At 37.0% G+C, this 24,076-nt stretch overlaps 1 protein-coding gene across 2 annotated transcripts in view; it reads left to right on the forward strand.

The window, feature by feature from the left end:
* The window catches only part of FZD6 (frizzled class receptor 6), a 33,541-nt gene extending 13,750 nt beyond the window's left edge, over positions 1-19,791 (forward strand). For both annotated transcript variants that reach the window (XM_060115979.1, XM_060115980.1), the window contains 5 exons: positions 7,198-7,394; positions 9,359-10,376; positions 13,424-13,572; positions 14,758-15,186; positions 19,426-19,791. In XM_060115979.1, coding sequence (XP_059971962.1) covers positions 7,198-7,394; positions 9,359-10,376; positions 13,424-13,572; positions 14,758-15,186; positions 19,426-19,594 — 1,962 coding nt within the window. In that variant the 3' untranslated portion in view covers positions 19,595-19,791. The remainder of the gene's footprint in view (positions 1-7,197; positions 7,395-9,358; positions 10,377-13,423; positions 13,573-14,757; positions 15,187-19,425) is intronic.
* Positions 19,792-24,076: the final 4,285 nt, after the last annotated feature.

Consider the following 24,076-nt stretch of genomic DNA (forward strand, 5'->3'; position numbering starts at 1 on the left):
TCTGAGTTAGAAGAACTAAACAGTGTGTTTTAATTATTTCCATCAAAAGATTTGATTACCAGACACTCAAAATTTGTAGGAACTAGGCTTACTTGGAACAGGAAACAAAGAGGTAAATGCTACCAGTTGCCCACGCCTCCCTTTATTCCACCTCAGTCCGAGAGGAGGATACTCACACAAGCTGGGCATTCTCCCCTTTCAGACAGAGAAAATTGAGAAAAGTACCCTACTGTTTGCTCTCCAACAAGCTCTTATTAGGTGGCAAAGGTTTAGGCCTCACCACCATTCAGATAAGGGAGATACAGTGTACAACCGTGGCAGCCCTGTCTTTGCTCAGTCACTTTGCCCCATCAGGGCAGGGTGAATTCTCCACTGGTCCAAAGTCCTCCACAGCTCTTGTCCTCTAATTGTTGGGTGTGGGTTCTGTATGTGCCCTTTAAATGAGACTTGTTAATTGTACTATTGTAATCACATCTCATATTTACTTATTAATCTTTTTTTGTCTGCTTGGCCTTTCATTTACTAAGAAATATGAATTGAAATTTCTGATTGTGATCATGGAATTGTCCACTTCTCCTTGTAGATTTGTTGCTTTTCATTTTACATATTTTATGCTATTTTATTAGGCGTATGCAGTGCTCAGCAATGCATTTTAATGTATATCTGTTGCATTTTATCTAGAATCTGAATGTTTTGTGGCCAGAGATATTTAATTGGTCACAATGCTGAAAATAGAAGTCCTCATTCTCCTATTTATTTTTCAGAGATGTCTCAGTGTTCATAGCTCACTGATGAGACCGTTCCCCTGTTTTTTTGTACAGATATAGATTTTCTTTTTTATCTTTAAACATTTTCTCACATTTCAGTGGTATTTGGAAAGGAAGAAGACAATATATAAGTTCAGTGCATTGAATCAGATTTTTTTTTTTTTTTTTTTTTTTTGCGGTACGCGGGCCTCTCACTGTTGTGGCCTCTCCCGTTGCGGAGCACAGGCTCCGGACGCACAGGCTCAGTGGCCATGGCTCACGGGCCCAGCCACTCCGCGGCATGTGGGATCTTCCCGGACCGGGGCATGAACCTGTGTCCCCTGCATCGGAAGGCGGACTCTCAATCACTGCGCCACCAGGGAAGCCCCTGAATCAGATTTTTGAATCCAATTTTTCGTCTAACTCTTCATGTTCTCTTTGGATAATTACATTCAATTATTTCAGTTACTGTTTTTATAATGATGACTTCCACATCTATATCCTTAACCTAAAGTCTCTCACCTGCAGAGCTCTATTTGTTTAACTTCCTGTTAGTAGACATCCACACTCAAATGTCCCACAGGTACGTCATACTGTCCATCAACAGGTGAATGGATAAACAAATTATGGTATAGCCATACGATAGAGTACCACTCAGCAATTAAAAAGAATGAAGTATTGATACACAGGACAACAGGATGAATGTCAAAATGATGCTGAGTGAAAGAAGCCAGACAAAAAAGAAAATATACTGTATAAATTTATGAAAAATTCTAGAAAATACCACTCCTTAGTGACAGAAAACAGATCAGTGGTTGCCAGGGAAGGTTACAGGTGGGGGAAGAGGGGATGATGAGAGGGGAGATAAGTGGAGGGATTACCAAGAGGCAAGAGGAAACTTCTGGTAGTGATGGATGAATTTGTTACCTTGATTATGGTAATGGTTTCAAAACCCATCAATGTGTGGATTTTATACATGTTCAGTTTATCGTACTTCGATTGTACCTGAATAAAGCTGGGAAAAAAACCCTCATTATTAAAGACTTTTAACAGAAAAACAATAATCCCTGTCCACTGTTCTCTATCCCCACCCAGTCCTCCTCCCCAGTGGCAGCCACTTTGAACTCTTTTAGGTGTTCCTCTGCTACATAGGCCATATTCTACCTAATATGCTTAGTGTGTTATTTGGATTCATCAATTTAGAACTTCAGGCAGTAGACTTTTAGTCTTTCCTTCATTATGGTAGTTGATAATATATTTCTCTTACTTTACCACTTTTACTTCTCCTCTCAACCTCTTAATACAATTTTTTTCACTGCTGAATCAAGTAGTATACTTTGATTGCATTTATTTCCATAACCCACCCCGACGTAGTTAATACAGCAATTGCATTTTTCCCCATTTGCTTTGTTTTCTGTGTACCTATGGTTTTTTTTTTAGATATCCCAGCAGACCTGTTAGACATATAGCAGTAATTATCTCAGATGCTCAGAATATCATATAATCTGTCAGTTCCAATCCCCCACTCCCATCCCCTTGGAGATCTTCCTCCTTCAGCTGTCTGTCCTCCTATCAATATGCTCTGACTTCTTTTTGGTCTAAATGCGTAGCTGTCGTGCTGTGTCTTCCCCTTACCATGCTTAGTGTTGGATCAACTAATTCCCGAGTCCCACGTCATTTTCCTTCTTAGTTTATTCATGTACTCCTTCAGTTGGTTTTAGGAATACTACATCCTCTAGTTGCTTCCTAAAAAAGAATATTTGAAAGTTAAAAATTTTGCTTCCTTACAGGGCCAAAAAGGTCATTATTTTACTGTCACCTAAATGTTTGGTTGGGTATAGCATTCTAGGTTGAAAGTAATATTGCTTCAGAATTTTAGAAATTATTTCTGCATTGCCTTCTAGCATGATATTACCAAATAGTCAGAATTTAATTCCTTTGCATGTGACCTGTTTTTTTCTATCTGGAAATATTTATGATCTTTTCTTTATCTTGATGCTCTGAAATTTTTGGACATGCCTTGTCATTGTTCATTCATTGCTCTAGATAGTTATTGTTTATTCAGTAAATATTTATAGAGAAATCACTCTACACACACACAGTTCTAGGCACTATGGATACAGGAGTAAAAAAAAAAAATAGGTAAAATCCCTTCCACTCATGGAATTTACATTCTAGTGGTGAAGGCAGAAATTAAGAAATAAACTAGTGAACATATAAACTAGTAACATAATGAAATGTCACATACTGATAAGGACTATAAAGAAATACAAAACATAATAATGGAACTGAGAATGACAGTATAATTTTTTATGTAGGGTGGGTAGGGGATGCCTCTCTGAGGTAACCGTTGAGCAGAGACCCAGTTGAGCAGAGACACAAGCCATGTGACTACCTGGTGGAAGAGTGTTCTAGATGAAGGGAACAACAAATGCAAACCTTGAAGCAGACATAACGTGGAATGTTGAGAGGCAAAAGGCCAGTTTGGTGGCAATAGAGTAAGAAAAGGAGTTACAAAATGAAACTTGAGACATAGCTAAGGGCCAGGAAATTTAGGGCCTTAGAGGACTTGGTAAGGACTTTGAAATTTTTTCTATTGGGGTCTTTTGAACAAGGACAAACTTGCATTTTAAAGAATCACATCGGTAGGAGTACGGATTGGTACAGAAATTGTAAGATTAGCAAGAGTGGTAAGTAGTGAGACCTGTTAGGAGGCTATTTCAGTAGTCTAGGTGAAATATATACTGGCTGAGATGTAGTAACTTAATAACAGTGAGAAATGGTCAAACTTGAAATATGTTTTGCAAGGAGAGCCAATAGGATTTGCTGATGGATTGGATATGGGGTGAGAGAAAGAGAGGAGTAGAGGGTGCATGTTTAGATTCTTGGCCTGAGTAACTTGGTGGATGGTGGTACCACGTTACTGAGATGGGGAGACGAAGGGAGTGTTTGGGGGGTGGGGTGTAGTGGGTTTGAGTTGTGTTTTGGACATGGTGGGTTTGAGATAATGTGTTGGCAGACAAGTGGAGTTGTCCAGAAGGCAGATGGTCATTCAAGTCTGGGGTTCACAGGAGAGATGGAGGCCAGAAATAAACTTGTGAATCCTTCATGTATAGTTGGTGTTTAATACCACGATTCTGGATTAGTTTCTCCTGAGGAGTGGGTATACATAGGGTAGAGGTCTGAGGATTGAGCCCTGGAGCTCTTCAATATTGAGACTTGAGAAATGGAAGAAATCAGAAAAGGAACAGACAGTGAGATCTGTAGAAATTCAGGAAAATTCATATTCTAGAAGCCAATTGAAAAAAGTGCCTCAGGAGGAGGACAGGATCCCACTGTGTCAAATGTTAAAGAGTTGAGTAGGATGAGGACTCAGAATTGACCATTGGATTTGACAATTTGAAGTTTATTGGTAGCTCTGACAAGCTGTTTCATTGAAGTATGGGGATAAAACCTGATTGGAGAGTGGGCTCAAAAGGAAATGGAAGAGCAGAATTGGAGAAAGTGGGTAAAGACAACTGTTTTCAGGGTTTTTTCTATAAAGAGGAAGAGAAAAATGAAATAATAGCTGGGTGGGGGTGGGAATGTGGAGTCAAGGAAAGATTTTTTTTAAAAAAATTTTTGGCTGCATTGGGTCTTTGTTGCTGCACGCGGGCTTTCTCTAGTTGCGGTGAGTGGGGGCTACTGTTGTTTGCGATGCGTGAGCTTCTCATTGCGGTGGCTTCTCTTGTTGTGGAGCACGGGCTCTAGGCTCACGGGCTTTGGTAGTTGTGGCACGCAGGCTCAATAGTTGTGGCTCATGGGCTCTAGAGCACAGGCTCAGTAGTTGTGGTGCACAAGCTTAGCTGCTCCGCGGCATGTGGGATCTTCCCAGACCAGGGATCGAACCCATGTCCCCTGCATTGGCAGGCAGATTCTTAACCACTGCGCCACCAGGGAAGCCCAAGGAAAGATTTTTTTTTTTTATGGTGAGAGATAATAGAGTAAGTTTGTATGATGGGGGAATCACTGTAACACAGCGGGGGAAATCACTGCAAGGATAGGAGACAGGACAGTTACCAGAGCAAAGTCCTTGACTAGACAAGTGGGAAGAGATCCAGTGTACAAATGGAAGACTTGGTTGGTTAGGAGTTCAAGCTGTTCAACCATTTAAATAGTGAAGGCAGAGAATGTGGATAAGCTGCAGTTAGGTTTGGTACCTTTTGTGAGAGACTAAGGAAGTTGTCTTCTGGTTATTTCTGATTTCTCAGTGAACTAGGAACAGAATCATCAACTGAGAGGATGGGGTGTGGAACTGGAGGTTTGAAAAAAGAGTAGAATGTGAGAGAGACCTCTGTACAAGAGAGTTCATTGACTGACGTTTTAGCCCAGAAATGTTTTAGTAGCAGGATTGCAGTGTGCTGACAACCTTTTCAGTGTGGAAACTGGTATCCTGTTCTGAGAAATGTTCTTAATTTCTTCTTTGATTATCACTCCAACTCGCATTTTCCTTGTTTCTTTCTGGAAGTCCTTTAGTCAGGAGTTGGACACTTGGAGTGATCCTCCTATTGTCCATCTCTTCCTTCAGCTTTATCTTCTAATCCTTCTATAGAGTTTTTAATTTCAGCTATCTTACTATTTTTAAATTTTCCATAGCATCTTATTCTTTTTTAATGGAAGTGATAGCTTCTCACTTAAGTTATTCAGGGTTTTGTTTGTTTTGTGATTTGTTTTCTTCTGTTCCCTGCATAGTCTCTATTTCCTCCAAATTTCCTTTTATCTGCTTGCTTGTTTTGGTCTCTGTCTTTCATGATGCTTTCTTCAAATGCCTGATGATCGTTGGCTGCCCGTTCATGTTTGTGGGGCCCTGAAAAGCTCTGTGTGCATGAATGGGACTGGTCACCGGTGGGCTTCGTGGTAAGGTGAGCTTGAGGTTGACTAGCTTTTTCATTGTCAATGTGTAGAGAGAGGTCTTTTCTCCAAGACTGTCGGGTTTTTTCAAAGATTGGGGATGGTAGGTATATGCCTGTTTGCCAGCCTTTTGGGAATAGAGCAGGAAAAGAAGGTGAGGGCTTCCTGTTTCTGTAGGTAGACTCTTACTCAGTCCCCCTTTCGTCACTGTAGATTGTACTTCTGCCCTGCTCTGTGCCTGATACCCAAGTGCAGAACGTCTCTAGTGCCATCTCTTCTGGAAACAACTCTGGTAGAATGCGGTGGTCATCTGGCTGCCTGGGTGGGGATGGGGGGTGACATAGTGAGGAAGTAATTTTGTAAACATTCCTCCAATTTTAGCCTTTTATGCTACTTGGTGCTTCAAAGAACTGAGACTCTCAGATTCTTTAGGGCAAATCAGCTCATTCTCACGTGAATCCCTCCACTCCAGCTTTGTCCCGTTAAGTGACTTATCACTCCTCTAATAGCTTTCTGTCGCTCAAAGTTTAGGGCTTTCTTTTTTGTTGTTTTGTTTCATTTTTGTTCTTTGGAAAACTCAGATATGCTAATGTAGTTTCTCTTGTTCACTTACTAATAGATTAGTACCTTTTTTTTTTCTTTATCGTCAAGTTACTGAGGAAGCAAGGAGGAGGGAAAGGAGATAAACATATGTGCTCAATCTACCATGTTTTTCCAGAACCTGTCCACACTCTCTAAAGGGTAATCACAATAACTAATATTTATTGAGTACTTACCTGTATGCCAGACACTGTTATAAATGCTTTACATTTATTAACTTAGTATTCATAATGATCTTATGAGACAGGTACTGTTATTATTGCCAGTTTACAGTTGAAGAAACTAAGGCACAGAGAATTTAAGTAACTCGCCAAAGTTATAAAACTAGTAAATGTGGAGCTAACATTCAAACTTAGCTGTCAGACTGTAGAGACACCTCCTGCTTACAACTCTCCCATAGTATCCCACTCGTTATTTTTAAATCCAAGCAATTTAGCATGTCATCCATGCTCTCCATGATCAGGTCCAGAGAACCTCTCCAGTCTCATCTCTCTCTACTCTGTCCTTGACTTCACCTCTTTGACCTTATCTTGTAGTCATACTGGACTTCTTGCCCTGAATACTCCATGTTCTTGTGATCCTCATGCCTTTTTCATGCTGTTCCCTCCACCCCAAACATTCCTTTATTCTCTAGAATACACAGTAAAGTGTTAAGGTATTTCAGCATATACTTACAAATTAAATATTTGTATGATCTGTTTCATCTAGCAATCAACTCATACTTTTGATTTGTTTTGATTTAGCATGTCTTCTTGAAAAATGCATAGTTGAATAAAATAACATTTCACTGTGTATTAAGGGTTCTTATATCTAACTAAACAAAAGTATCTCCTCAAATTTGATTATATTGAGAGTGAGATTTAAAGATTCTTTTGGAGACTAAGTGAAAAAGTATATACCAAAAAATTCATTTGTTATATTAAAATATTTTCTAACCTTATCTTACTGTTTTTCTTAATAGCTTTTTCTTCCTCTTGCAAATCTGGAATGTTCACCAAATGTTGAAACTTTCCTTTGCAAAGCTTTTGTACCAACCTGCACAGAGCAAATTGATGTGGTTCCACCCTGTCGTAAATTTTGTGAGAAAGTGTATTCTGACTGCAAAAAATTAATGGACACTTTTGGGATCCGATGGCCTGAGGAACTTGAATGTGACAGGTAAATTATGTTTTCATCTGAAAGCTACTGATGATATTTCAATATTGGTATTAATTTTCCAGAATATTAGTGACAGGCTTTCATTATTTAAGTCAACAGCTGTTTACTGCACACTTAATATATGTTAGGCACTTACTATATATCAACACTGTAAACAATGGTGAGCAAAACCAGACTTGGTTCTTGTTTTCAGGGAACTCACAGTGGGGTGGGAGGAACAGAGAGTAATCAAATATATCATAAAAATAAATGCAAAATTACAACTGTGTTAATACAATAAATGAAGGTGCATAGTTCTATGAGAATGTGTGATGGTGCCTTTGCCCTAAACTGGGGAGAAATGGGCCTTATTATCAATTCATGGACCTTTTTGCATCTGTCTTGATTGATTACTTTTATCTCCTATTCTCTAGACGTTGGGAGCTTGTAATTTGAAATATTCTACTAACATAATGACACCTCATATAATAAATGTGGGAAGGAAGGTGGCTCTCTTTTTGTTTCTTTATCTGTAGACTGAAGAAACTACAGACCCTTGTGGAACTCATACATTTCTGGTAGATACCTAATCACTTTCCAGAACAACTTAGTACATAGTAAAGGTGAAGATGCTCATGCCATACATCTTAGGAGATCCCCTTCTATAGAAACTTTTTCACAAACAAGGAATCGTATGCAAGAATACTTATTGTAGCATTATTCGTATTTTTTTTAAAATGAGAAAAGGTCTGAAAGTCCACTGTAAGAATGATAACTAAATTGTGATGTACTTACACACTAGAATACTACTATACAGTTATAAGATGAATGCAGTTGACCCACATCTGTCAAAATGGATAAATCTAAAAATTATGGCATAAGTAAAAAAAAAAGTATGATGTATATAGCACAATGTCATTTATATAAAGTTCAAAACCTGTAAAATAATACTATATAACATTGTAGTTGGAAAATAACATAGTAAAATATTTTAAAATGCATGAGGAGAAATAAAAACTGAACTTGTAGTAATGAATATTTTGGAAGAGACAGAAAAGAGAATAGGACCAGAAAGGGGTCCAAACTGTATCTGTAATGTTATATTGCTTTATTTAAAAAGATATAAAATAAAACTGATATACCACCTTTTGAAAAAGCTTGTAGATACATCTGTGTTGTTTTTATGGGCATATGTTTTATTATTTTCTATTCTTATCTAAAGCATATTTCAAACGCTTTCTCCTTAAAAACCTCCACTAATTTCTAAACTATGTCGATCCTCCAAAATAATTCTGGTGTGTGGAGACAACTCAGTGATAAAGTGCTGCACAAAACAGCCATATCCCTTTCTATCACTCTGGTCTGCCCATAAACAAGGGAGGCAAACAGCCACACTGCAACAAAATGGTGATGTGAGTTAAGCTGGTCCTTGGCCTTCCTCTTCTTGCCCTTCTTTATGAACTTAGATATCACTTGAACTCTGTCCTCTCCATCCAGGAAATGATCTCATTTCAGTCATTTTAGTTGTCATCACCTTACTATGTGGCTGATCTACTTTGCTCATGGACGCTAGAAAATAAAAACTAATTTCCCCAAGACATATTTCAAATGCTTAAACAGACAAGCCAGCATTTTTTTGTCTAGAGAATACCAGTCAAGATAAATTCTTTCTTAAGTACTTAGTCTTGAAACCAGAAATTATTTAACAATTACTAATTGATTGTTTTCTGAGTAAGGGAGTTTTCATGTTCACTTGCCTGATACTTAATATATTTGTTAGTGTGTTGGGGCCTCATTAACACCTACAAGTTTTTAGTCAACTTCAAAATTTTCTCCCCAGCTCTAAAGCTGTAATCTCTTTAAGCTCGTATGTCTTCCCATCAGTTATGAATGCATAAGGAAATATTTTATAGTTGCAAAGCAGAGTATTAAAATAGTGACTCAAAAATGTCAACTTCATGTATTATTTTTTTAAATCTTTACAGATTACAGTACTGTGACAAGTCTGTTCCTGTAACTTTTGATCAACACACAGAGTTTCTCATTCCTCACAAGAAAACAGAACAAGTCCAAAGAGACATTGGATTTTGGTGTCCAAGGCATCTTAAGACTTCTGGGGGACAAGGCTATAAGTTTCTGGGAATTGACCAATGTGCACCTCCATGCCCCAACATGTATTTTAAAAGTGATGAGCTAGAGTTTGCAAAAAGTTTTATTGGAATAGTTTCAATATTTTGTCTTTGTGCAACTCTGTTTACATTCCTTACTTTTTTAATTGATGTTAGAAGGTTCAGATACCCTGAGAGACCAATTATATATTACTCTGTCTGTTACAGCATTGTATCTCTTATGTACTTCATTGGATTCTTGCTAGGCAATAACACAGCCTGCAATAAGGCAGATGAGAAACTAGAACTTGGTGACACAGTTGTTCTAGGCTCTCAAAATAAGGCTTGCACCGTTTTGTTTATGTTTTTGTATTTTTTCACAATGGCTGGCACTGTGTGGTGGGTGATTCTTACCATTACTTGGTTCTTAGCTGCTGGGAGAAAATGGAGTTGTGAAGCCATTGAACAGAAAGCAGTGTGGTTTCATGCTGTTGCATGGGGAATACCAGGTTTTCTGACCGTTATGCTTCTTGCTATGAACAAAGTTGAAGGAGACAACATTAGTGGAGTTTGCTTTGTCGGCCTTTATGACCTGGATGCCTCTCGCTACTTTGTACTCTTGCCACTGTGCCTTTGTGTGTTTGTCGGGCTCTCTCTTCTTTTAGCTGGCATTATTTCCTTAAATCATGTTCGACAAGTTATACAACATGATGGCCGGAACCAAGAGAAACTAAAGAAATTTATGATTCGAATTGGAGTCTTCAGTGGCCTGTATCTTGTGCCATTAGTGACACTTCTTGGATGTTACGTCTATGAGCAAGTGAACAGGATAACCTGGGAGATAACTTGGGTCTCTGACCATTGTCGCCAGTACCACATCCCATGTCCTTACCAGGTAAAACCTATCATTTGTGTTATTTCACTATTTAATTTTTTTTTTTTTTTTTTCCTTTTTGCGTTATGTGGGCCTCTCACTGTTGTGGCCTCTCCCGTTGCGGAGCGCAGGCTCCGGACGCGCAGGCCCAGCAGCCATGGCTCACGGGCCCAGCCGCTCCGCGGCATATGGGATCCTCCCAGACCGGGGCACGAACCCGTATCCCCTGCATCGGCAGGCGGACTCTCAACCACTGCGCCACCAGGGAGGCCCTCACTATTTAATTTTAACATGGCAAATGTTCCCTGGAAATATCTTTGAATTAGTCATGACCATAAAATTAGATTTCAGGTGAGAAAATCCAATAGACAGAGGGAGTTGTTCCCTACGCCTCGGTTGAAACTAGGGTAAGTGTCCCAAAGTTCTTTCCTGAAGTTTTAGCTTCAGTTACAATAGTAAAGTGCCTCCTTTAGCTATTCTTTTAAAAATTAAATTGGATTGCAAAGGCAGATGAATAGTACTGCAGAACAGAATCAGAAGAACAGGTCTTGTCATAGGGAGAAAAAGAGAAGTAGCTTGCAGGATTTCCCTGGCATACAGTGGTTAGGACTTGGCGCTTCCACTGCAGGGGGCCAGGATTCAATCCCTGATTGGGGAACTAAGATTCTGCAAGCCGAATGGAGCAGCCAAAAAAAAAAAAAAGAGAGAGAGAAGTAGTTGTTTTTAATTCTTCAGTTAGTTGGGGAAACCCTTATTTGGGTTTATAATAAAATGGTATATATCATCTTATACTTTGCTTGTATATGCTTATAAAAACAGAATTTATGCCAAAACCACCGTGTCATTTCTTATGACAAAACGCACAATTAAAACAAAATATGTTTCATATGTTTCTGGTTGGATTAAAGTGATGATTTTAGGATTAAAAAAATAAATATCTGAAAATAGAAAATCTCTTAAAGCATTTTAGTTGAGTTTTTTTAAATAGAAACTTTGTTTTTAATAGAATTTATACATTTTCTTGAATATTTATATATGGTATTAACTAATTATATTGAGTGTGAGTGCCGTCATCACAGTGTATCAGATCAAGCAATGTGTGGGCTGAATTATTTTACATAATTTATATTCTAGAAAATTACTTCACTGTAACACAGTGAAATCTATTTTACATACTGATATGTGGGGATAATGGTTTTACTTGCCTTACATCCTGTCCATAGTGTGTTATCCATTGTCTGTTTTTACTATATGATTAATAAGCGAGCTCTCTTAAAGTGATACTGCTGTATTAAATGTCTCCTAGATTCCTCAGTATTTTTGGCAAACTAGAGGGGGAAGGCAACTGTTACATACTACTAAAAAGTTTAAGATATATGATTTTTTATTTTTTATTATTTTTTTAAATTTATTTTTATTTTTGGCTGTGTTGGGTCTTCGTTTCTATGCGAGGGCTTTCTCTAGTTGTGGCAAGCGGGGGCCACTCTTCATCGCGGTGCACAGGCCTCTCACTATCGCGGCCTCTCTTGTTGCAGAGCACAGGCTCCAGACGTGCAGGCTCAGTAGTTGTGGCTCACAGGCCTAGTTGCTCTGCGGCATGTGGGATCTTCCCAGACCAGGGCTTGAACCCGTGTCCCCTGCATTGGCAGGCAGATTCTCAACCACTGCGCCACCAGGGAAGCCCAAGATACATGATTTTTTAAGTTTACGTTTCATGTAAAGAAAGAAACGATATTAGAAGATAAAATGAGAAAATTCTAATCTTATAGTGGGGAAGGACTTTATGATATAAAATGCAGGAGCTATAAAAGAAAAGATTGCTAAATTTGACTAAGGAAAAAACTTTTTTCAGATTCTGCGTGGCAAAAAACCCCACCATAATCAAAGTCAGGAGACCAACGGGGAAAATTTATTCACTCATCACATCATAATTGAAGGGCTAATTTCCTTATTTATAAAGAGTTCCTATAGATCAATAAGATAAAAGCCAACAATCTGATATAAAAATGAGGAAAGAATGTATAGAGGGGTCACAAAAAAGGAAAATAAAAAAGCTGTTCTTAAACATGAAAAATGTTATGACAGATGCAAATTAAAGTTATAATAAAATTATATTCCTGCTTACGACAGGTTTTATAACCACCGTATTGATGAAACTGGCAAAATACACGTTCTAGACTTTGCTGTTCAATTAGTTCAACCTTCTATGGAAAGCATTTTGATAATATCTGGCATTTAAAATGCTCATACTCTTTGATCCTGTCCTTCTGGGAATTTATCAACAGCTCTGTTCACAAATGTGAGAAATTATATACATACAAAGATAGTCACTGCAACATTATTTGCAATGGCAATAGGTTGGAAGTAACCTGAATATCTATTAGTAGGGATAGCTGAATAAATTATAGTTCATCCAAACAATGGAACAGCCTTTAAAAAGAATGAAGTACTCTAGAATGGTCTCCAAGAAATATTACTAAGTGCAAAAAGCAAGATATAATGCATAATGTATAGTATTTTGATACTTGTAACATTTAAAAAATAATATTTGAAAGTTTATGCTTGAAAGAAAAGCATGATTTAATTTTTACAAAATTTCCACATTTTTACATTTTACTGATACTTATTTTGCTCTAAGTTTTTGTAACAAAACATCAACAATGCATAAAGACTCTAAAATAGTATGTTATTATAATGAGTTTAAATGTATTTTTTAATAGATTATAGTGAAGGAAAAGATAAATATTGAGAGGCAGATATTTTGGCAATTATAAGAAGCTGCTGTACTTATAGGGAAAAAAATGCCAGATATCAAGCCAAGATGTAAGACGTCCTTCCTAAATATATTTAATAAGTATTTTTTCCCTTTCTAGCTATATATTTTGATAAAAGTTCTTTGTTCAGAACTTCTATATTACCCTTAAAGCACTTTTCATATTATGTTATATCAAACATTTCATAATAAAACAAACTGATTTATACTTTTTGTTCAAGTTTTGCATTGACTGTGTAGACTTTTCTCCACTTTAAATGTATCACTAAAATTCTTATTAATTACTTTTTTGTAGGCAAAAACAGAAACTCGACCAGAGTTGGCTTTATTTATGATAAAATATCTGATGACATTAATTGTTGGCATCTCTCCTGTCTTCTGGGTTGGAAGCAAAAAGACATGCACAGAATGGGCTGGGTTTTTTAAACGAAGTCGCAAGAAAGAGTAAGAATCTATTGAATTATATGACATTGTTTTAAAATAAATAGATCAAATACCAAATCATTGTACTGGAGTTTCATTATGTCATCTGTTGTTTCAAGTTGAAATCTTTTTCATGGAGAGATATGCTTTATTTTAGCATTTGTTACAATAGTCTTTGACATGTACTATTCTATTGAAATATGAATGAAAAGTTTGTAAAAAGTGCATTTTCTTTACATGGCTTATAATATATCCAGTATTATTACTGCTATCATTAAGTTCATTGCTTTGGGTTCAGAATTTTAAATAATTTTATCCTTTTTTATCAATGATGAAAGATGAAATGGGTCAAATATATGTAAGGCAATCTATAGAGTACGATTCAAATGTGATGTACAATCATTACCTTTAAATTTTATTACACATAATACTGACTTAACATGTCACTTATTTGCCTTGCTTAAGATGGTAAAAATTTGAGCTTATGAAATATTCTGTAACAATATAGTAGATTTACATTTATGAGTAAATAGTTCATTTTGTTATTTATATGTGTTATACATTGTGTACAATCAACAATGTAGTATAGGGTTTTTTAAACTGTTGCCAGTTGGTTTGATTAATGAACTCTTTTTGTGGTAAAAATTTCAGAACCTTTTCACAAATAAGTTTTTGAAGTCTGAAGAATTGCATTGAACTGGACTTTAATTTTTTTGAACTATTATTATATCTCTATCCTGTATTTATATACCCACACTAACTTCAGAATAACTTGCTATAACTTGAATGTTAGAAAGAAAACAATTGCATTTAAACAAAGACCACTAATTATATTCTGTGTTCTTTCTCTTTGGTTTACTTTCATATTTGATATATTTATATATGATACACATACAGATAATCCCCTACTTTATGCTGATTTGAGTTTTCTTGCCCTCATCTTCTGATTTTGTCTATTTAATTTCTTTCTACTCTTTATGCTGACAAAAGCAACTAACAGTGTATGCACAAAAAGATTTCATTTCATGGCAATCTACTTATATCTCATAGTATTTATAATCCCAGATTTTATAAATAATGTAAATCATATAGATCATAACTGTAATGAATTAGGATTTTTGGCACAAGATATGTGATATGCTTTATGATTTCTTTTATAACACTTAACATTTATCAAGTAAACTCTCTCCTTGGATTTTCTTACAGTCCAATCAGTGAAAGTCGAAGAGTACTACAGGAGTCGTGTGAGTTTTTCTTAAAGCACAATTCTAAAGTTAAACACAAAAAGAAGCACTACAAACCAAGTTCACATAAGCTGAAGGTCATTTCCAAATCCATGGGAACCAGCACAGGAGCTACAGCAAATCATGGCACTTCTGCAGTAGCGATCACTAACCATGATTACTTAGGACAAGAAACTTTGACAGAAATACAAACCTCACCAGAAACATCAGTGAGAGAGGTGAGAGCAGATGGAGCGAGCACCTCCAAATTACGAGAACAGGACTGTGAGGACCCTGCCTCCCCAGCAGCATCCAGCTCCAAACTCTGTGGGGAACAGACCGACGGGAAAGGCCGGGCAGCCAATGTGAATGATAAGAGCAGTGTGTCTGAAAGTGCACGGAGTGAAGGAAGGTAAGCTTGGGCTTTACTATCTTAAACCATGACTTTTTTGAATACTGCATTGCACATTTTTCATTAAAGCATAACATAGCTGGAAAGAAAGCATTCTTGAGATGACATGTCTATACACTTAATCCAGGGAAGTTTGGGTTTTGTCTATAAATGCTATTTCGTAGTTTAATTCTTAGTATTGAGAAGACCCTTTGATGTTTATTGTTCAAATAGAAAAGTAATGTTCATTTCTGTGGTAATTGTTAACAGTTGCTTGTATATTTAGGGAAATGTTTAAGATTCATATAAAATACAGGCCATTAAGTTTCAGTTAGTACTGCATTATAGTACTGTCTAAAAGGTATTTGTCAGACTTCCCTAGTGGTGCAGTGGTAAAGAATCCGCCTGCCAACACAGGGGACATGGGTTAGATCCCTGGTCTGGGAAGATCCCACATGCCACAGAGCAACTAAGCCAGTGTGCCACAACTACTGAGCCGGCGCCCTAGAGCCCACGAGCCACAACTACTGAGCTCGCTTGCCTAGAGCCCGTGCTTTCCAACAAGAGAAGCCACTGCAATGAGAAGCCTGCACACCACAATGAAGAGTAGCCCCTGCTCGCCACAACTAAAAGCCTGCGCGTAGCAATGAAGACCCAACACAGCCAAAAATAAGTGATAAATACATTGAATATATATATATATATATATATATATATATATATATATATATATATATATATATATAAAATAAAGAGAAGCAAGAAGAACTACAATCCTGCAGCCTGTGGAACAAAACCCACATTCACAGAAAGATAGACAAGATGAAAAGGCAGAGGGCTATGTACCAGATGAAGGAACAAGATAAAACCCCAGATAAACAACTAAATGAAGTGGAGATAGGCAACCTTCCAGAAAGAGAATTCAGAATAATGATAGTGAAGATGATCCAGGACCTCGGAAAAAGAATGGAGGCAAAGATCAAGAAGATGCAAGAAATGTTTAACAAAGACCTAGAAGAATTAAAGAACAAACAAACAGAGATGAACAATACAATAACTGAAATGAAAACTAGACTAGAAGGAATCAATAGCAGAATACCTGAGGCAGAAGAATGGATAAGTGACCTAGAAGACAGAATAGTGGAATTCACTGCTGTGGAACAGAATAAAGAAAAAAGAATGAAAAGAAATGAAGACAGCCTAAGAGACCTCTTGAACAACATTAAACGCAACAACATTCGCATTATAGGGGTCCCAGAAGGAGAAGAGAGAGAGAAAGGACCAGAGAAAATATTTGAAGAGATAATAGTTGAAAACTTCCCTGATATGGGAAAGGAAATAGCCACCCAAGTCCAGGAAGCGCAGCGAGTCCCATACAGGATAAACCCAAGGAGAAACACACCGAGACACATAGTAGTCAAATTGGCAAAAATTAAAGACAAAGAAAAATTATTGAAAGCAGCAAGGGAAAAACGACAAATAACATAGAAGGGAACTCCCATAGGGTTAACAGCTGATTTCTCAGCAGAAACTCTACAAGCCAGAAGGGAGTGGCATGATATACTTAAAGTGATGAAAGGGAAGAACCTACAACTAAGATTACTCTACCTGGCAAGGATCTCATTCAGATTTGATGGAGAAATCAAAAGCTTTACAGACAAGCAAAAGCTAAGAGGATTCAGCACCACCAAACCAGCTCTACAACAAATGTTAAAGGAACTTCTCTAAGTGGGAAACACAAGAGAGGAAAAGGACCTACAGAAACCTAAAACAATTAAGAAAATGGTTATAGGGACATACACATTGATAATTACCTTAAATGTGAATGGATTAATGCTCCAACCAAAAGACACAGGCTTGCTGAATGGATACAAAACCAAGACCCATATATATGCTGTCTACAAGAGACCCACTTCAGACCTAGGGACAAATACAGACTGAAAGTGAGGGGATGGAAAAAGATATTCCATGCAAATGGAAATCAAAAGAAAGCTGGAGTAGCAATACTCATATCAGATAAAATAGACTTTAAAAGAAAGAATGTTACAAGAGACAAGGAAGGACACTACATAATGATCAAGGGATCCATCCAAGAAGAAGATATAACAATTATAAATATATATGCACCCAACATAGGAGCACCTCAATACATAAGGCAACTACTAACAGCTCTAAAAGAGGAAATTGACAGTAACACAATAATAGTTGGGGACTTTAACACCTCACTTACACCAATGGACAGATTATCCAAAATGAAAATAAATAAGGAAACAGAAGCTTTAAATGACATAATAAACCAGATAGATATAATTGATATTTATAGGACATTCCTTCCAAAAACAGCAGATTACACTTCCTTCTCAAGTGCACACAGAACATTTTCCAGTATAGATCACCTCTTGGGTCACAAATCAAGCCTCAGTAAATTTAAGAAAATTGAAATCATATCAAGCATCTTTTCTGACCACAGTGCTATGAGATTAGAAATGAATTACAGGGAAAAAAACGTAAAAAACACAAACACATGGAGGCTAAACAATACATTACTAAATAACCAAGAGATCACTGAAGAAATCAAAGAGGAAATCAAAAAATACCTAGAGACAAATGGCAATGAAAACACGACGATCCAAAACCTATGGGATGCAGCGTAAGCAGTTCTAAGAGGGAAGTTTATAGCTATACAAGCCTACCTCAAGAAACAAGAAAAATCGCAAATAAACAATCTAACCTTACACCTGAAGGAACTAGAGAAAGAAGAACAAACAAAATCCAAAGTTAGCAGAAGGAAAGAAATCATAAAGATCAGAGGAGAAATAAATGAAATAGAAACAAAGGAAACAGTAGCAAAGATCAATAAAACTAAAAGCTGGTTCTTTGAGAAGATAAAAAAAATTGATAAACCATTAGCCAGACTCATCAAGAGAAAGAGGGAGAGGACTCAAATCAATAAAATTAGAAATGAAAAAGGAGAAGTTACAACAGACACTGCAGAAATACAAAGCATCCTAAGAGACTACTACAAGCAACTCTATGCCAATAAAATGGACAACCTGGAAGAAATGGACAGATTCTTAGAAAGGTATAACCTTCCAAGACTGAACCAGGAAGAAATAGAAAATATGAACAGACCAATCACAAGGAATGAAATTGAAACTGTGACTAAAAATCTTCCAACAGACAAAAGTCCAGGACCAGATGGCTTCACAGGTGAATTCTATCAAACATTTTGAGAAGAGCTAACACCCATCCTTCTCCAACTCTTCCAAAACATTGCAGAGGAAGGAACACTCCCAAACTCATTCTGTGAGGCCACCATCACCCTGATACCAAAACCAGACAAAGATACTACAAAAAAAGAAAATTACAGACCAATATCACTGATGAATATAGATGCAAAAATCCTCATCAAAATACTAGCAAACAGAATCCAGCAACACATTAAAAGGATCATACACCATGATCAAGCGGGGTTTATCCTAGGGATGCAAGGATTCTTCAATATACACAAATCAATCAATGTGATACACCATATTAACAAACTGAAGAATAAATACCATATGATCACCTCAATAGATGCAGAAAAAAATAAAAGGTATTTGTCATTTTATATGAAGATGATTATAAAATGTTTTTATTTTCTGAACATGAAAGGATATTGACATTATCTTTAATTAATTTTTCCAAATGGTCATAGGTGATCCAAACACAGGTAAATATCAAATTAGCCAAAATACTGACAGCTGACTACTTTAAGGTCTCAAGGTTGTCTTACCTCATCTCCTCCCAAATAGGCCAAATGTACCTCCAACAGCTTTTGCATACTGGATTATCTATGATTAGATACATGCCTTTATCTTTCACTAGATTTGTAAACTCCTCGAAGGCAGGGCTGAGGTCGGACTCATCTTTGTGCTCCCAACCTGTTACACGGTGTCTGATCCATGGTAGGAAATCGATAAAAAATTTGCTAAACTGAAGGCAAGAATCAAGCTGTCTTATTCCCCATGAGACACCATGCTCAGCCCATACAGGGGTGGTGCTTGATGAAGTTTCTGAAGTTAGCAAAAATTGTATTTGAAAATAAATTATTTGTACTTTGAGGAGTTAAGAGTATACATAAAGAGTTAATTATTTCTGATAAAAGTGGATACTGGTTGGAATAAAACTCATGGAAAGAGAAACAGCAATTATGAGGACAACTGGCATCACATTTGTGCTTTGGTGTGTATGTACATCAGCTTTTGTTCTTTTACCTAGGCTAACTCCAAAGAGTGATGTCACTGAAACTGGCCCAGTGCAGAGCAACAGCTTGCATGTTCCCAGGTCTTCAGAGCCAAGCAGCCTCAAAGGCTCCACATCACTGCTTGTTCACTCAGCGTCAGGAGTTGGAAAAGAGCAGGGCACTGGTGGTCCCTCAGATACTTGAAAACCAGATCATCGCGTTACTAAGAAGTGAATTCCTGTTACACTGGAGTTGACAGTACACTGTCTTATAAGAATCACTGTTATATTCTTCTTCTGCACTTAAAGCTACATTGCCTCCTGTTACACTGGAAACAATAGATTCTGAGAATATGATTCATTTCACATAGAGGTTAATTGACAACAGTATACCCCCAAAACGGAAATGTGCAGGTTAATGATATTTTTTAAGTTGTGTGGGAGGAGGGAGTATTAGAGGAACCTTCCTTTTCTATTTATGAAGATTCTACTCTTGTTAAAAGTATTTTAAGTTGTACTATGCTATTTCACTTTTATGGTATAAAATCAAGATTTTTCTTTGCTGAAGTATTTAAAACTTACCTCTGTATCTTTTTTTTATATATTTGAAAACAAGTTTATATGTTTTGAGCTTTTTTTAGAAATCCTGGAAAGTCTTTTCAAATATTTTTATTACATTATTCCAATACCTTATTTTAGCACTGCTTTGGTAGCTTTTACACTGAATTTCTAAGAAAATTGAGAAATAGTGTTCTTTTATAATATAAAAAATAGTTGATACACCAAAAGATGTTATAATGGGAATTCAACTAAAAAAATCCATTTACTCTACCTTATCGTCTTCAATGTGTGAATTTTTTTTTTTTTTTTTTTTTTTTTTTGCGGTATGTGGGCCTCTCACTGTTGTGGCCTCTCCCGTTGCGGAGCACAGGCTCCGGATGCGCAGGCCCAGCGGCCATGGCTCACGGGCCCAGCCGCTCCGCGGCATATGGGATCCTCCCAGACCGGGGCACGAACCCGTATCCCCTGCATCGGCAGGCGGACTCTTAACCACTGCGCCACCAGGGAGGCCCCAATGTGTGAATTTTATAAAGTCTAGTTGGTTTAGGAATTTCACAGATCTAATATGCAGCTGAAATAAGGTGCTTACTGAGTGTCCACTGTTGATAATATTATGCTGCTGGCTGATCCTTCTGATTTTTTAAAATAAAATGTCCTGAAGGATTAGTAGATGATATGTTACTCCTTTATAAATTAAGCCAAGTGCAATTGATTTCCTTTTTTTAATATATCATGACCACCCAAGATTATGTTTGTATGACCATTTACAGTTGCTTATACTTTTGTTTTAACTTTTGTTTTTTAACATTTAGAATACTACAGACCCTTTGCATTTGTGCAGTATCTTTCTCAGACATCATGTAGAATTCACCTCTGCAGCTAAATAGGATTTTGCTGAACATTCAGAAATGTACTAGCAGTGTTAGTGCCAAACAAATGGAAAAAAATGTAGTCCTGATAAACAGAATGAAATGTACTTCATATAACATACTTTGAAATATTAAAGAATTTTCTTAATTTTGTTTCCAATGACTTATTCCTTGAACAAGGTTTTCTTATACTTCTGTTTTTTTTCTCTATTTAACATTCTGTTAAAGCTTAAAAAGAAAATTATCATGTACTGTATGAAAAAGTTTGTAAATATTAACTTTTCCACATTTTTTAACTTTGTATACAAAAACTTTGTGTGACCTTTTCAGTAATAAAATTTTCTCTGTATATGAGATTGTAGAGTATTCTGTGGTTATGCACAGTGGTTCTGGCCCAGGAAGTGGTATAATTTTTCCGATCAGTGGCTCTATGACTAATAAGCCAGTAGCTTCTTTTTTTTTTTTTTTTTGCGGTACGCGGGCCTCTCAGTGTTGTGGCCTCTCCCGTTGCGGAGCACAGGCTCCGGACGCGCAGGCTCAGTGGCCATGGCTCACGGGCCTAGCCGCTCTGCGGCATGTGGGATCTTCCCGGACCGGGGCACGAACCCGTGTCCCCTGCATCGGCAGGCGGACTCTCAACCACTGCGCCACCAGGGAAGCCCTACCAGTAGGTTTTTAACTAGAGAAGGAGAAGACAATCAGGACTTGTGTTATTTTCTCTTTGTCACAGTTTCTTCCCAAAATATAATTATAGAGCTATATTTGTCATAACTTTTTAAAGCCAGTTTTAGACCTGGGATATGGGGTAAAGCAAAGGGAACCCAGGACCCTGCTTTCACTCCTGACAGTGGGAAATAAAACAAGATCATCCTGAAAACATTAGAAAAACCTAATAAGATCATGTGAAATAATTGCCAGTTTAAGATCTGGGAGAAGAGAAATTCATACTGCCAAGCCCAACATTTGGTGCTTCTTTTGCCTAAGGAGCATTTGATGATTTGGAAAAGCTAGCTGAGACATATTTTTTTCTGCTTTATAACAAATTTAATCAGTTATACATATGTTCCCATATCCCCTCCCTTTTGCGTCTCCCTCCCACCCTCCCTATCCCACCCCTCCAGGCGGTCACAAAGCACCGAGCTGATCTCCCTGTGCTATGCGGCTGCTTCCCACTAGCTATCTACCTTACGTTTGGTAGTGTATATATGTCCATGCTGCTCTTTCGCTTTGTCACTAGCTGAGACATTAACAGTGCTATTAACAGCCTCAAAGTCTGGAGGACAAGGAGAAGGGAGTCAGAATTTTGACCTCAAAGGTCAAAATTACATACATCTAGGAGTAAGAATAAATTAAATACATCTAGGAGTAAGATGAACTATATGGAAAGCAACCCTGCTTTGCTATCTGGGTGGACTAGAAAAATCTCTAACCCTGGAATTAGAATACTGTAGTTCTGGATGACTAGTACCCTCAGGCACCAGGCAGAAACAAATGAAAATCTTCTCTGGAGGAAGAAAATGTCATTTTACATACACTGTGAATACTTTTTCAAATGTCCATTATATAATCAAACATAGGTATGCAAAAAGACAATACATGAACAAGAATTGGCACAAGCATCAGACAAGAGAAAAAGATGCAGAGATACTCCTAAATTACCAGGCATAGTTTCATTAAACTCATATAACTTAAAAAGATAGCAAAGAAAACAATAATGAGATACTGCTACACACCTATTAGAATGGTTAAAATCCAAGAAACTGACAACATCAATTTCTGCTGAGGTTACAGAGCAACAGGAACACTCATTCGTTGCTGATGGAAATGCAAAATGGTATAGTCACTTTAAAAATGGGCGTTTTCTCACACAACTAAATAAGGTCTTACCATATGATCCAGCAATCACACTCCTAGGTGTTTATCCAACTGATTTGTAAAGATATGCCACCCTTGAGGTGCAGTATAAGACCCTCCACTCCTTCAGTCTGGACAGCACATAGTGACTTCCTCCCAAAGAATACAGTATGGGAACAGGGTGGGGGAAGAGTATTTGTTACAGTAGAGAAACTTGACAAACACTACCTCCACCAGGTGAAGGTCAGTATCAACAGTAGTAAGTCATGTTGAGAGTATGTACCCTTCACACTGTGTGCTGAAAATGGCACTTGACCTCTGTGATCTTCCTCCCCAAAATCTGTAACTTCATTCTAGTCATGACTTGTCCAGTCACATAAATCTAGGCAGATGGACATTTTACAAAATACTCCTCAAAACCAGTACTCCTCAAAACTATCAAGATCATCAAAGTCTGAGAAACGGTGACAGCCAAGAAGAGCCTCAGGAGACATGATGTAAACGTAACGTATCCTAGAAAAGAAAAAGTACATTAGATAAAAACTAACAAAATCTGAGTAAAGCATGGGCTTTAGTTTTGTCATTCAATTCAATGGAATATTCTTGAATTATGTATGTGATAAGTTTCTCCCTTCTGCTTGCTCTTTGTCTCTGGATTTCCTTTTCATCAGCTGGATTGATGCTCCAGTTTTCTTATCTTTCCTCTCCTTTTGTTCATCTCTGAATTTTTGTTCTCTAAGAAAATATCTCAAACTTTTCTAAATTGCTATTGAATTTTTATTTTGGCTATCATTTTTTTAATTTCACAGAACATTTTATCTCCTCTTTTTAAGTAGTATCTTCCTGTTTTTATGACTTTTATATATATTGGAAGATATATAATTTACTTTTTAAAGGTCATAGAAAATATATTAATGTTTAATTTTTATTTTGTAACAGATGACTTTATTAAAGTCCCTTAGTCCCTAATAATTTTGTAGTTGATTTTTCCCGGATTTTCTAGGTGGATGATCTTTTCATCTCAAATAAGGATAATTTCATTTCTCACCTGTTGAAGCCAGTAATCATTAATAGTGGTAGCAGCAGGCATTCTTGTTTATTTTAATGAAAATGCCTATAGTACTCCATCATTAAGAACGATGTTGGCATTTGATATAAGGTAGATATTTTTAACAAGTTAATAAAGAATCCTGTTCCATTTGACAATTTTTTTAATTAGCAGTAGGTGTTGAATTTTTATCAAATGCCTTTTTGTTATCAGTATTAGTCAAGGGGGCTAACTGCTCTAGCAAACCTCAAAATTTTAGTAGCTTAAGAAACTGTTACCACTCACATGACAGATGCAAATCCTTGAGGTAGCCTTCCCAGTGATTATTCAAGGACCCATCTCTTCCATCTTGTGA

This window comes from Mesoplodon densirostris, chromosome 13 (assembly GCF_025265405.1).
Source record: "Mesoplodon densirostris isolate mMesDen1 chromosome 13, mMesDen1 primary haplotype, whole genome shotgun sequence".
Classification (NCBI taxonomy): domain Eukaryota; kingdom Metazoa; phylum Chordata; class Mammalia; order Artiodactyla; family Ziphiidae; genus Mesoplodon; species Mesoplodon densirostris.